Source organism: Chaetodon auriga, chromosome 18 (assembly GCF_051107435.1).
Source record: "Chaetodon auriga isolate fChaAug3 chromosome 18, fChaAug3.hap1, whole genome shotgun sequence".
NCBI classification, from domain to species: domain Eukaryota; kingdom Metazoa; phylum Chordata; class Actinopteri; order Chaetodontiformes; family Chaetodontidae; genus Chaetodon; species Chaetodon auriga.
In genome coordinates this window covers 12,758,535-12,773,663 of record NC_135091.1, presented here as the reverse complement: position 1 = coordinate 12,773,663, position 15,129 = coordinate 12,758,535, and the positions used below count along the sequence as shown (strand labels likewise).

Genomic DNA, 15,129 nt, shown 5'->3' with positions numbered 1-15,129 from the left:
ACAAATACACACCAAATACAAGCACGTTTTATCTCTAAAAGAAAAACGCAATTAAATACAAATAGTATAAATAAGTGCTTATTTGTAAGGAAAACACCTGGAATAGATCACCTTCACTGCATGTTAGATCGGACGATCAATACATTTATCTAAACCAAGAGAAGATCTAAGGAACATATTCACGTCTTTGTCAACAGTAGGAGCCTGTGCAAATCTCCAGATGAGCTTCACCTCTGTACACTCTTTAACCTTTACCTGTCACAGCGAGGATCACAGGGAGGGATTATGAACATAACCAAGAGAAGCAGCCTGGACTGCACATTTGCACACAAAGCACATTTACACAATCCCACAGCAGCAGGCCCACACTCTGGACAAAATCCTGCTGTACTTACAGAAAACCTCAGGAGAATGCTAATTTAAATGTCCACTTTATTCATTTGCAGTTTTGTCATTTATTTATTTCTAGGCTAAGTTTGGGGTTTTACCAAGTAGAGGTAACAGCATTTCACTATTTTAGTTTCATGTGTAATGAGGTTGACAAAGGTTGACAGAGCATCACTCCATGTGTTCAACCTCACCACCATAAATTCAGACACTGTTCTACCAAATGCAACAGACTGTCACTGTATGCTGTAATGACTGTGTCACTGCATGTGTGCAGGTGCACCTGTGCATGCACGTGTGTGTGTGTGCATGTGTGTGTGTGTGCTGAATGCCATGGGAATATTGTGCATCTGTGTGCTCATGGAATTATCTTATCTGGCTTCGTTTACATATCTCAATGGCAGGAAATCATTAGTATTTTAATATTATTGATTGAAATTAATGATTTTGGGCAGTCTGGCAAAATAATCACTGTAAATGAGAATTGTCATTGTTTCTCATATCTGTCATTTCACTGAGTCTCCAAACAACGAGCTGCTCAAGGAAATGCCTTGAAAATAGTTGATTTTTTTTAATGTTTTGGCTGCAGTTCCTTTCAGAGCCACTAGATGCTAACTGCTAGAAAACTGCATCAAATCAATGGAAGAATCATCCAACCAGGTGGGCAGTTTTAAAGAGTAATTCCTGGCTTTATGTCGGCATCCCTGCAGCACACTTACCGCTATTGTAAATGTCAGAAATCAATCCAAACCAGCTGCCTGTTTTAAAAATTATTGTAAGCTTTTGATTGGTCCAAAAGTCAGGCAAATCAATTTGCAGATGTGAGGTCAAGCCCACAGTTAACAAAAGCAAGTTAGGCATTAAAAAGTAATTAATTAGGCCTAAGTATTGAATTTCTGTCTTAATGGTCTCTGTTTGAATATCATTCACTCACATGACAGAACATGGTTGGGTCACTATGAAAAGTACAGTGTGGTAAAGGCCGTTTTAGCTGAGCCATGCCATTGTTGGTGTTTGTATTCTAATTTAATCACTGCAGAAAAGATTTGTAAGTCAGAAGTGGGATTCAAATCCACGCCTAGACTTCTGACATATCTGATGTTAATGTTTGATTTATATGTTTGAGAGGCCCTCTTGCCTGCAGAATTATTATCCCACACCTAAGCAAAAATTGGTCAGTTTATAAATGGCATAAGTTAGCCCATAAGGTCATTGGCTACTGTAATTAATGAGTTTTTAGAGATTCTTAGTTTCAGACACCTTGGGAAAACTGCCCTGTGAAAGTGCAAACTGTGTAATATTTTGCAGAGGCACAATTTACCAAACTACAGGGTCAAGTCTGAGTACAATGTTTGCTTAACAGAGTTGTGATTCTGGAAAATGTCTTGATATAATTTTGTTTGCCGACATGTGATGAATTGCTGTGTCGCTATTGTTATTGTTGGAGCAGCTTATTTATCATCAATCTATGTTTGAACGTTAGTCTTTGTTAATAGGGTGTCTTCTGTGCTGGAAACTGAACAAATATGAGTTGAGACTTTTAGTGCTGATGGTTCGTGAGTTCAGTGTTTGTGCCCACTTATAGGACACTGTGGATACGTGACTGCAGCTGCTTGGTTTGCTTATCAGAGCTTTCAGCTATCACTGCTCTTAAGTATTCCGCCATCTGTAATAAACATAGACCCATCCTGCTCATGTCCTGTTTTGGACCTGTCAACATGGTACTTTAGCTGAAGTGTCTGCACTCTGGGGACAGCTGTGTGAGTCATTTCCATGTGTCTCATTTTTGATGTTGGGTCTTTAAGGAAACAGCGCTGAGCATCCAGCAGGAAGGGATTCCTTCAAGCTCAGACATCAACAACATCCAGGGTATTACACTCATAACGTAAGGTCGGAGGAATGGGAGTGAGTGGAAATGATGCCAGAGTGGCCCGCTGCCAAGGTCGGCCAGGAGCACTCTTACCCAGAAACGCTTGAATGTAAACAGAGCACATCAAGGCGACGGAAATGCTGTGTGTCATGACTGACGTACTTTATCTGTGAATAAGTGCTGGTAAATGAGGTTTGTTGTTCCTGTTTGTAGGAACTTGCTTCAGTCATCTTACGTGAACCTTAAACTCAATGTTTTCAGGCTCCTGCGTGATGGACACTTATATCATAATTCCAGGTATGTGGGCAGGAAGTGTGTGTGCACTTTAAAATAGCACATAGTTTTTCTACTCTGATGAAAATTGAAGAATATAAATAAACATTAATTAGGGCTGCAGGTAACAATTCTCTTCACTATCGATTAATCTGCCAATTATTATCTTCAGAATTATTTTGTCGGTAAAAAGTAAAAAGCAATCACTCTTTGCTGTAAAAGTCTTTTTTTTTTAAATCTATAATACTTAATATGTGTGGCAATAATGTCAATTTAACAAAGATTTCCTCACTGAATGTGCACATAACAGTGAAAATGTTCATACAGATGACTGGAAAAATCACATGTATCAACATTATGTGACTTACTTTAAATTATGTGTAAAAAAAAAAAAAAAAGTTTGTTATTTTTGGAATTTGAAATCTGTCGTTACCATCACAAAGGTTGTCATGGTGATGTAACTGTGAGAATCTTGCCTTAACCTCCATTAGTAGCTCTGCACTCATTCGATTAAAACCAGGTAAACAGACGCCATTGACGGCACATTTCCCTAAAGGAGACACTGCAGAAGTCCTTTTTTTCTTTCCATCTTTTAACTACTGCAAGTTACTAACTGCTCTGTAGATTTACAGACCGGCACAGATGGAGGGACAAGGAGACGGATTCCACAATGTCTCAGAAGAAGACCTTGCCCGCTTGAGGTTGCGGGTATTTCTCGAAAGAATATTTCCTCTCCCACATAATGTTGAGGATGTCGCTCCAGTTGCTGAAGCTGATGTGGGAATAGACCTGCCCATTCAACAGGAAGACCCACAGCTTGATCGATCCTGGCAGAGGCCTCGAGAGGAGGATGACGAGGATGACGAGAGCAGCAGCAAAAGATTCAGGTGGTGGGATGAATTCGCCGACACCGACTCGGATGACGGCTCTGATGGCGATGTCAGCTGCATTGAGGACAGTGATAAGGATGATGTGGCCATGGAAGAAGAGGAGGACACACTTCCTAAAGCCTCCAGAATGAAAGAAAGAGAAGAGGAAGAGGAGGAAGAAGAAGATGAAAGCAGTGCCAAAAGCCAGACAGTTACACCATCAATTGCTGTGTGAGACTGTCACCCCTCCTCTACCTCACCCACACAACATCACTGCCACCCAGCACCATCAGCTTCACCTCCACAGCAGGGGTGTACGCAGAGACAGGACGTCTTCAGTCATCACCAGCAGCAAGAGGATCCGTGTTTGAGGAGGCCCTCCCAAGGTTTCTTCTTCGTTTTTCATTGTTCTCACAGAGGGTCTAAAGTTTGAGTGAGTGTCCTTTCTATCCAATGAGGACACTGAAGACCTCTGTCAAAAAACCTCTACAGACTAAATAAACAGAGATATAAATCCTTATTTGGCAGGCTGGCTCATTGCCTTTGGTTGAAGAAACCAGAATATATACTGTATATGTGTGTGTGTGTGTGTGTGTGTGTGTGTGTGTGTGTACATACATACTCATATATATATATGAGTATATCCTCCTCCTCTTCTATATATACACATATGAAATTAGCCTCTTTGATTGTATTTCTTACTTCAAAACGTACTTCTCTAAATTACTCCTTGAGTATTTTCACATAAAGCCACTCCCAGATCTTTTCCTCTGAATTTCAACAAAGGAGAGACAGAACAATCACAAAATGTAGAGCTTACATAAACCATATTTTACCTTTTATTGAAGATAAGATGAAACTTTATTGATCCCACGTCGGGGAAATTAAGTTGTTAGAGACAGCAAGAATAAAAACGGGAGGAAGAAAAAGAGCAAATAGACAATAAAAAGGATACAAAATAAAATCAACTATGTACATTATGTACAAAAATAAAAAATAATATTGCCTGGAGAAGGACGGCTCAGTTTCACGATGGAACATTTTGAATTGCACATGTGTGAGATATGGATAATAACATTCAGTGTTTTTGTACAATTGCAAGGCAGAAAATATATAACACAGTAAGGAAATATAGAATATTGCACAAGATATTGGCACAGATGTAATGAATGCATTTATCACTGTATTCAATGCTTTACATCAATCACAACATAGTTTCTTTTCTTTAGTTATAGAACAATGCTCTTAAGTGGCTGATGTTTTTAAAAATGTAAAACAAGTTTTTACGAATTTTATATAGAAATCAAGATGGGATTTTAAAGATTTTGGAAGATCTGATCTATTTTGAGCCTTGTCTCCCAGAAATTAAGTCTATATACAACTTAGCAACTGACATACAGAAACATAACGCTAACATATGTTTACTCACAACTTATTTCAAATAGGCAGTCTTGTAATGCACAGTTTCAGAGCTGACAGCACTTGGATTAAGAAAGATTTCTGTTTTAATACAGAAAAAGTCAGCAGCAATCACCATGTTTCCCTCTTTCAACTCTGTTCAGCTCTTGCGGGACTGATTGCATCAGCATCACAGTTTAACATAACACTGATTTTATGAATGGTGAATGCTGAAATATTTCAAACCTAATGGATCTCAGTGTGTCTCACGAGCTGTCATCAGGCAGCCTGGTGGTTTGCTTTGTCTATCCTGCACAGTAGCTGTTAAAAGCGGCCCTCTCAAACTGCTGAACTTATAACATCACTCATCTAAATCATTAGTGCGTCTGCTTTTCAGGATGCACACCGAGTAAACTGTGCAGGAACGACGGGGCCACAGCCACGATGGCAGTATGAGGGCCCGCTAAAATGGAAAAGATGGGGAGTGACTTAAGATCAAAGACATGTAGCCCTTTTAAAGAGCAATGTCCAAATTCGCTTCATGTCTGGACACGGCGTTAGCTGGTGGTCCCTCCCCCCCCCCCCAAAAAAAATAAATAAATAAATAAAACGAGAGAGAGAGAACAGCAACATCTCAAAAGCAGCTTTCCAAACTCTGCAGGAATTAGCCATATCCTATGCAGTTCAACCACACGTCTCACCCTTGTCTTAAACACGTTTGTCAGAAACTGAAAACATTGCATGAAATGTTGTAATTATCTCAATTTAAACATGAATGAAAACACTTAATGCCCCCTCCCGTTATTCCCACAACACGACATCACACACGGAACAGATAAGGATGTTCTATCTCTTAAATGGAACAACCACATTGCAATTAGGAAGCACAATAGGAACATCCTCCTCCACATTGAGGTGAAGAGTTACACCACCCCAGGGAGAATCTGCAGTGGTCAAAAACAAGCCTGATAGCGCTGCAGCATATACAGTACTTAGACCAGTGCAAGCCGTGCTATGAGAGAGGGAGAGACCAACGCAGGCCAGGTGGTAAAAAATAGGACATGCAATTTAGCTTCTCTTGTTTCAAAAATAATAAATCTGTGTCAGTATTTCAGTCGTCTTGACTTTTCAGTGCTGCTTCTGCTTTGAGTAGAACGTGTTAATACACAAAGAAAGCTCTTATTAAAGTGGGGAGTTTACTGAAATGCACGTAGTTTTGGAAGAGAGTACATTTCTCAATCCTTTTTTGTACATTCTGCAGTAAAGCCTGTGCCGATTTGGTAATCAGGACGCGCTTATGGGTAAATGGAAATCTAGCCTTCTCCTTCCCTGGGTTGGCAGCCATGTGCTGGCCTCCCTCTGTGCCTTTGCTGGTCGCCTGTATCTGCTTAGAACAGGTGCCGGATCCCGTTCAGCTGCAGCATTCACAGCACAGGTACGGGTGGGAGGCCCTTGGCTGCTCGTACAGTCCCCCAAGTTTTCCAGGGGTCCCCATCTGTGTCCCCGCACATCCTCTGCCACATGGCACCTGTCCCTCGACGAGTCTGGTCCATTCTTCGTCCGGCGACGTAAACGCCTGCCTGCCACCCCACACTCTGCCTGTTGTTGAGCCACAATGAGATGAAGAATAGCTGCACCCATAATCCCTTGCTGTGAGGTGTCTGTGTATGTGTGTGTGTGTGTGTATGTGCGTGTGTGTGTTTCCTTCTTTTCCTCCTTTGGCCAGATTTAGGGCCAAGTACAAATTGTAAACAGGTTATTATGCTGCTGTAACACACTCCAACTGGAAATGCACTCCGACAACATTTAGTATTTACTGATGTAAGTGTGTCTTTATCCGTTCCGCAGAGTAGTTGAATTTGGGTGTAAAGTTCACTGCATTTACTGTGATGAGGATGTTGTAATGGGTTTTGTTGGTTTCTATTTGCAAGGCTTAACAGGAAGTGCATGATTGTTCCCCCAGAATCACTTGGAATAACCACTTTGCTTCATCCAGTTGCAAATAATTACTTGTGATATATGCAGCTGCATATATTAGATTTTGCAGTGCTACAGAGGCGACATGCTGTGCTCATAATAACTTTTCCTCCAGCACACCATAACATACAGTATGTACAGTATGGAGGCTTAAAGGGCATCTCAGTCTCAGACACTGATATGCCTTAGTCACGTAGTTCAAATCAGCCACTTCCTCCTGACCTACAGTTAATAGGCAAAGAACGTCCTATAGCCCAAACGGTCGACCTCTAAATGTGACGTGAGTGGACGCTCCCTCGCCGGCTACACAATGGACGCTGGACCAACCAGACAGTCAGCCTCCTCCGTGCCTCTGGAGGACACGATATTTAAAGTGATCACTGCTCACCTCAGTCCCAGCAGATGGATAATACTTTACACAGCTGTGCGAGCTCGGCGCCCCGTCCACACACACCGAGCCTTACGTTGTTACCTTGACAGTTGGTGTTGAGTTAGACCGCCAAGTTGTTTGTTTGGCCAGGGAAGTGACATGACGGCAGAGGAGGAAAAAGGAAACATAACAGACTACCTGACAGACTCATTCCACGGGCTTGACCTGAGACTGGAACTGAGCCAGTCAGCAATCAGAGAGAAATAACAAGAGGAGGCTCTTTTGTTTGTTCAGCCTATATCCTTATATTTGCAAATATTGTAAAGCTTGTGATCCTGCAAACGTGTGAAAGAGAAAACGAGTCAAATTAAAGATTGTGCGCTCCCTTCACATATAGCAAGGGCCTTTACAGACAGCTCCTGGTAGTGCCTGTGTCTATAAAGTGTAAAGTTTGTGCTGTTCACAGCAACGTCATGGCAGCTTTTGTTGACACTTTGCGTCTTCCCCTGTTGTTGATTTATTGCAGCTGTGGCTGTCTCGGGTTTTCAGCAGAAGGCTGTGACTAAAAGTTACGACGATGATGATGAGTCAACATCGAGGGAGGAAAAGATTGAGACGAACAAGTTGAGCGTTTTGCCCTCACTTCCCGAGAACTTCACAGGATCCACAGTCCTCTGTACCATAAACACTCCTGTAGAGCTCCTCTGGGCATTTCACAGGAGGGACTTTGGTGCTAATCAGAGATAAGTGTTATCATCTACAGGAGATGTAAACTGGTCTGATTAATAGTTTATCACCAGGAACTATTGTATATGCAATGGTTTAGAGGCCACGTTTATTTATCACTGCAGAGGCTCGGTGGGTGAAAGCTGATCACATTTTTAAAATAGCAGCAGCGCCATTATACAAGATTTTAGAAGGAAAAACATGTCATACCTGTATTATGAGTAGCCACTGTGTAAATGTGTAACATGCGTTGGAATGTGTTTGCTGTCCTGTGTAAACCAGCCATCTCCGATGTCGCTCATTTTGACTTTTGAAAAAAAAAAAAAATCACCAGCTAAACTAAAGAAAACTGGATTGTCGTGAAGCTGAAAACAAGGAAAGGAAATCCATAGTTTTCATGTGACAGTAACTATATTTTTAAACTGCTGTGTGGCCACAATGATTCTGAGTCCTGAAATACTATTAGAATATCAAAGCATCTGGAAATACAGTCATATCATGTTGGAAACACTGCTTTATTCTGCTATTTGTGCCCAAACACTTGTGTCTAATACTCTGAGTCGAACATGACGATGCTATGCTGACGCTCTTTGTCCTTGTGCGTGCTACAGTGTCCTACCCTGAGGTGGCGGATGTGACTGTTGAGACATTGCAGGGCGTCTTCGCTAGGGGAGTCTGCAGCAGCACCCTGAGCTGACCCTGCTGATTCTCACCCCGTAAGCCTGGGGCGCCACCCGTCCAGAATATGGCCGCACTCAAATGGACCCTCCGCAGAGCTTTGAGCCCCTGCAGGCACAAAGGGTAATGATCTAACCCAGAAGAAATGAGCGCGACGTCGGCCAGCTGCAAACACCGGTGCTTGATGAATGTTGTCATGCGGGTGAGTTTAATCACGTGTGCAGCACAGTGCATCAAGAGCACACAATTGTGGTTGAATGTGGGTACAGAGAAAGGTCATTTTTAGGTGCATATATTCACCACAAGTGTTGTTTTCTGGTTTCAGAGAAAGAAACCTCCTGCTGCTGTGTGGATGTTTGTGGTGCGTCTGTGGTCAAGGTACGACAGGCCAGGTTGACAAAGCCCCTCCTGAAAAATGGCGGGTAGGTAAAGACGGGTAAGTAAGATGCTAATCAGCAAGGCAGTGTTTCCTCCCGCTTGCTGAACAGCGGGTTCCCTTCCCTCTTTCTGGCGCTTTAATGCAGGCCCGAGCCAGGCCCAAACATCCTGACGGAGAGAGGCTTTTCCCTTATCAGTCAGGAAACACCGCTCCTCCGCCACATCCTCTTTACAAGAAGCACGACTCAACCGTTCCCAAAAAATGCAGGAAGACCAGCCAGACTCCAGGATTTGTCAAAAGCCCCCTGAATTCCTTTTATCGAAAAAGAAAAATTCAAGAGAACAGAGGGGGTGAGAGGGGAGGAGAGGAGGGGGTGGGGGAGAAAAATGAGGAGGGTGTAAAACAGTCAACGAGGCCCTGGGATTTATTTTTTTATTTATTTTGCACAGATTACGAAAGGTCTGCATCAGCAAGATAGAACACGGGGTGAGGGGGTGGGGGGTGGAAGGGGGGTCCAGAGTGCCTAAGAATGGCACCCAGAATAAGACTCCAGGAAAACAAAGGACGGTGGAGATGGAGGCGGGTGGCGACGGCTGCGCCTGTTTTACACTAATCCTCTGAACCGGGATGAAATGAAAGCGAGAGGAGACGGATGGAGAAGGATGATGTGATGGAGGGTGGAAAAAGCAAGCAGGGGAGTGGGTGTCAGAATGGGCCACTTGCAGTACAACAGCTAGACAGAGCCCAAAATAGAAGAATACATGGAGTGACACTGAATGGACAAGCATCACACACCAGTTTGTTCCCTATTTGTGTGTGAAAACTGGAAAAAAAAAAAAATAAATAAAATCCCACTAAGCAGGAGTTTTTATTCAGGAATGTGTATTAATTAGGTGCTGTGCGTGTGCACGTGAGAAATGTGTCGTTATTACCAAATCGCCTGTTTCGCTGTAATAATGGAACAATAAAAAAAAAGAACTCTTCTGCTGTGGTATGTTGTCTGGACGCAGTCTCCAAGCAGCAACGGCATTTCTATAAAAATTGTACTTTATTTTAAATTATTGTCTTTCACAAACCTAAATCAGCATACAGTTATAGTTACCATTATTATTTTCATCGTAGAGGTTATGATTATATATTATTAAGTACTTGAGAGGAAGTATAAACGCCTTTTTTCTTCATAATACACCGTTTTGTTAAATTGCATAAGAAATGTCCAACTAAAACCTCATTCAATTACAACTACTGAGGTAAGACTCCCAAACTAATGAGAGCGGGAACATATGGTACAAACATTCGAATGGAAAGCGTCGATAATAGCATTACAGTTAGCATTTAGGCGAAACATCAAAGGACTTAAATTAGCTTTTAAAGAGCATCTGTACACGCCGCACTGGCAACAGTAACTGGTGACATTTACAAGTGGACAACAAGTCTTTTACGATTGTTCTTCTGGTTTTAGAAATTTCATGACAACTGGAGGTGGCATACTATAGTATTTTGTGTCTGCATCCCTGAGTTGTCCATCTGCCTTTCTTCGTATTCCTCCAAATTGCTCTTTGTTCTTTCCTCGGCTCCAGACAATCATATTGCTCGGTAATCAGTTCAGGTTTTAATCATGGCGGGAGGAAGTTGCTCACAGATACTAATACGAGAGTTGAAATTACAGACGAGAGCACAGAAAGCTTTCTCTTACTAGCACCCGAGTGCAGCACCGTCCCATATTTCTTTACCCATTTTAAACCCTGCAGTGTCTCTGGTCAGTCACAGGTGTAACGGGTGCTGTGACCAAGCTTACGAGATGCCGTAGTTGTTGTAGTAGGCTGCCGTTGCGTCAGCGAGCACGGAAATGAGGCTGGTTTCTGTGGTGCTACTGGGACACGCAGAGGCGGTGGCGGCAGACGCCACCTGGATGTGTCCTGTTACAGTCATGCTGCCGCCCTGCTCAGGATGGAACCCGGTCCCAGTGGAGTTCAGGTACTGGTCAAACTCATTGCGGTCCACCTCACCCAGAAGCTCGGCCTGGCTCAGCTGGTCTAGAGTCTCCAGGTGACCCTGTGTCTCTGGTGGGGGGGACAGCTGTCCCAGGTGGCCCTGATGGAGCCCGTGGTGAATCTGGGGGAAAGATGAGGTACTGTAGTAGGACAGTGGAGGGCCAGGGATCAGTCCACCGCCACCAGGTTGGGACATGTGGGAGATGTGACCTATGTGTGTGCCCCCACAGTGGATTTGGGTCTGAGCGTAGTCAGTGTGGTAAGGGGGTGGGCTGCCCATGTGTGTCTGATTCTGGTGGTGCTCATCGGGACAGGAGGCCGAGGAAGAGCAGGAGATGGAGGAGCTACTAGACGTCGAATAATAAGAGGGGGGCACGTGCTCATGGTCCATGGCGTCTAAGGGGGACATCTCAGGAGGGGTGGGCAGGCCGTAGGGGTAGGTGTCGAAGCTGCTGTTGGACGCAGCTGCGTCTCGGAAGCTTCTGACGCTGGGCAGAGCAGGGCTGGGGCTGGAAAACCTGCTGCCGATGCCACTAGGGCTGCCCTCGTCTTTGTCGAGGGGGTGGCAGAGGGCTCTCTGGTCGGGCAGGGCATTCTGATCGGGGGCCAGCCCGCTCAGGAGGAAGCCAGGGTCCACTCGCTTGCAGATGCGTTTCAGCTGCTTCTTCCGGCGAGGTCGATACTTGTAGTTGGGGTAGTCCTGCATGTGCTGCACCCGAAGCCTCTCTGCTTCCTCCACGTAGGGCCTCTTCTGAGGGGGAGTCAGGGCCTTCCATGATTTACCTGCAAGGAGAGAAGACAGAGGACAGAGTTAAAATCCTGAATTTGGTTCAACAGATTTATTTACTATTTACTTTAGCACCTTTTTTAAAAAGACATTTTTAAAGCTTATAATAACCACAAAATGTTGAAATGACTGAATATATTATCTCACAGTAACAATTTCAACAACTTGTAAAATATCCATAAATGTGTCCTCAGTCTTTCTAAAAAGTTGAAGGCTGATATTCTTTTGGTGGATAATTAAGATATTAAATTCATATGAATAATGGTGAGATTACAAAGTTAAAGAGCACAACAAAACAGATATAACACAACAAATAATACGTCTTTCTTTTCTTTAGAAAAAGCTCATATTTGTGATTTACTTCTCATATGCGAAATTAAAAAAAAAAAAAAAGAAAGAAAAAACCATCATTATTAATACTTTCACCGCAACCTCAATATTCAGCGTCCCGCTTGATTCTTAATTATATTTTTAACATGTCGGAAAGCGTATTTTACATGTGCTGCTGTTCTCGATTTGGCTTTAAAATGATTTCCGATTTGCGAGTGACAGATTTTGAGCTTACAATTAAACACTGATCAAAGATGCTCAAATCCAACGCAAAATGAAACATTTCTCTCCTTTTCCATGTCCGCAGTCTAACGAATTTTACGGTTGGAGATATTAACTTTTTAATGCAGAGGATTTTGGCGACGCGCGTCAGGCTGTAATGAAGTTGTGTGATGAATGGACTTGGTCTCAGTAACTGCGAGTAAAAACGTTTTGTTGTCTTTTTCTTTGAAGGTTTTCTGCGATTTTTACTCAGGCTACTCGTCCTTTTGGCGTCGGAAACAACTTAAAAACTTCTGTAACACACCCGAGGCCTGAAGGGAATTACAAGTGTGTGGTCGGCTAAAAGTAATAATAATAATAATAATAATAATAATAATAATAATAATAATAATAATAATAGGAAATTCAAGCAGATATTAACAGAACTTTAAATAACTTTTTCATCTCACCCAACATTTTGCTGAGCTCGGCATTGTGCAGGTCTGGGTTTTGGACCGCGAGCCTTTTGCGCTCATCTTTGGCCCACACCATGAACGCGTTCATGGGCCGTCTGATCCGCGGCTCCGGCGCCTTGTCCACGGCGGTCCTGTGCGGGCCATGTCCGTCGGGCACGTCCACATCTCCTGGAGGACACTCGAAGGACTCTGGCCACGACGAGTACGCGCTGATGAGGGCTGCCATCTGCGCGCTCTCTCCTCTCCAAACTTAAGACGCGCGTCTCCCTCTGACTTTGGCAAGTTGGGTGCTCAGTTTTAAAAAAGGCTGAAAAGCTACAGAAACTGCTTTTTAAAAAAAATCCAGCGGTGATTCACACACTGACTATCACTACAGCTACTACAGGCTACAGCCAGGATTTAGGGAGAAAGCAGAGATGCCGCGGCGGCTCCTCCTTGTGAGTTATGATTCAGTCTTTCCTGGTGGATGGGGGGAGCGCTTTATATTTGAGGAGCAGGTTCCAGGAGAAGCCCCGCAGGACTCTCGGCTCCTCCTTGATTGCGAGTTGAGCCCCGTGAAAGGGAAGAGAGAGAGGGAGAGGAGCATTTCAACACCACTAACTACTTAAACTGGCCTCACAACAAAACACCACTTTCCACTGACAGATAACGACAATGGTTAAAATCAGAGTGCAGCTCCTCATCATTTTGTGTCCATTTGATTATTCTCTCAGCTCTTTTAAGAAGTGATATCAAACCAAAGTTTGACAAACAGGAATAAAAATAGAAAAAAATCGCAATTTAACGTCAGTGCTGCAGTGGTGACTAAGAGAGATCTGGCAGTTTTTTTTTTCCAAGCCAACAAGGAAAAGCTCACCTGACAGATTTATCGAACCTGTTCTGCAGTATTCTCAACGACATTACCCAACTAACTGCATGAAGGGCTGTTTTCAGATTTCCCTGAACTCCTATAAACGCACCACAGTGTCATGGCACTGGAAACCACAACACTCTCATTTTTAGACAAACCATTTCTTACAGATGCATGTTACAGAAAGTATTGTTTATAAATACATTCTTTCACACAAGCATCTAAATTCAAAAGCCTACATGAAAATAAGAGCCTGTCAGGGAAGGAAAATGCCCTTTTTCTTAGCAGTTTGGGTGCAGATCAATTTCTGGAACCTCTGATCACATCTGTGGGTGAGAGGAGAGATAAAACCACTGAGCACACACTACAAACAAATCAGTTTCCTTCTGTGGCCAGAGGCCAGTGCATATCAAATCCAGGAGTTCCTGTTGACAGGATACTCTTGGGCAGCAGCCATGAAGTAGCTCACACTCTCACACACAAGGGCACACACACACACACAGACACAGCTCAAATCCAGCTACTGATCACAGGTCAGATAGTATCTTGGTTTGTAATATTTATAGAGGAGGGAATAACCTGACTAGAAACTGTGGTTTTAACTCTTGAAACTACAGAATCGTCTCTCCTCCAGAGTTCATCCACAGGCAGCACGGATCTTAAATTGTAACCGGTGGTGCCTCCTCATTCAAACTGAAGTGTCAGCTCCAGCTTTGTGTGAAACTTGCCCCCCTCACACACACACACACACACAGGAACAGGATACAGCACCTGAAGCCACAGATTGTGTGCAGAACAGGCACATCAGTGATATATAGGGGCCACGCTGAGCCGAGGGGGGGCACCGGAGTGAGAGTGCACGCTCGGTGCTCTCAGACAGCAGAGTGGCAACGTGAGACAAAAGTTTCACATCATATTAGCAATTTGGAGTTAAGCACACGAAAGCTCAGAGTTGGGGGTTTCTGAGATGACTAATAGCGTTACGTGTTAACTGCTGCGTGGGTGGGACCTGTATCAGCCTGCTGCTGTTCACCCTTTCAGTGTAAAAGACATGTGGCTACTGGAGACGTGAGGAGGGGGTTTGTCTCTGCATGAGTGCACATTCAGAAGTTTATGAATGAATTCCACTGCTGAGCATCATTAAACCTAAATCAGTTTTTTTCTTATTTCACACATAACCTGCTTTTATGTTACAGTGTGTAATTTGAATGTAGTTTTGTTTGTTTGTTTTCAAAATAAAAGTGAGCAGCATCATTTTGTGCTAATGTCAGTGGCGGCTGAACACTTACACAGTGTGTTCATACTGTGACTGATGTGATTTTTAAAAGGAAAAGTTTTATTATAACATGTTAGTATAACACGGCACCTTTAATGTGTCATAAAGGTTCAGCTCCTGAAGAGATTTTCCATTTTGTATGCTCAACGTACACTTTTATTTCATCTCTCACAGACTAATGTGTCTTGTTATAAACGGACTCAAACCTGCACACCTTGCACGAGTCATCCTAACATGACAAATGAACCAATCCAAGTTCAGTTCTTCATAACTTACAAATGCAGAACA

The 15,129-nt window shown here is 43.2% G+C and overlaps 1 protein-coding gene across 1 annotated transcript; it reads right to left on the bottom strand.

Moving 5' to 3' along the window:
• Positions 1-9,370: 9,370 nt before the first annotated feature.
• sox7 (SRY-box transcription factor 7) lies at positions 9,371-13,174 on the bottom strand. The gene is made up of 2 exons (XM_076757118.1): positions 12,710-13,174; positions 9,371-11,704 (listed from the first exon to the last, which is right to left on the bottom strand). Exons 1-2 carry the CDS (start codon positions 12,939-12,941, stop codon positions 10,722-10,724), a joined length of 1,215 nt encoding a protein of 404 aa, XP_076613233.1. The 5' UTR covers positions 12,942-13,174; the 3' UTR covers positions 9,371-10,721.
• Between the last annotated feature and the right edge of the window lie 1,955 nt (positions 13,175-15,129).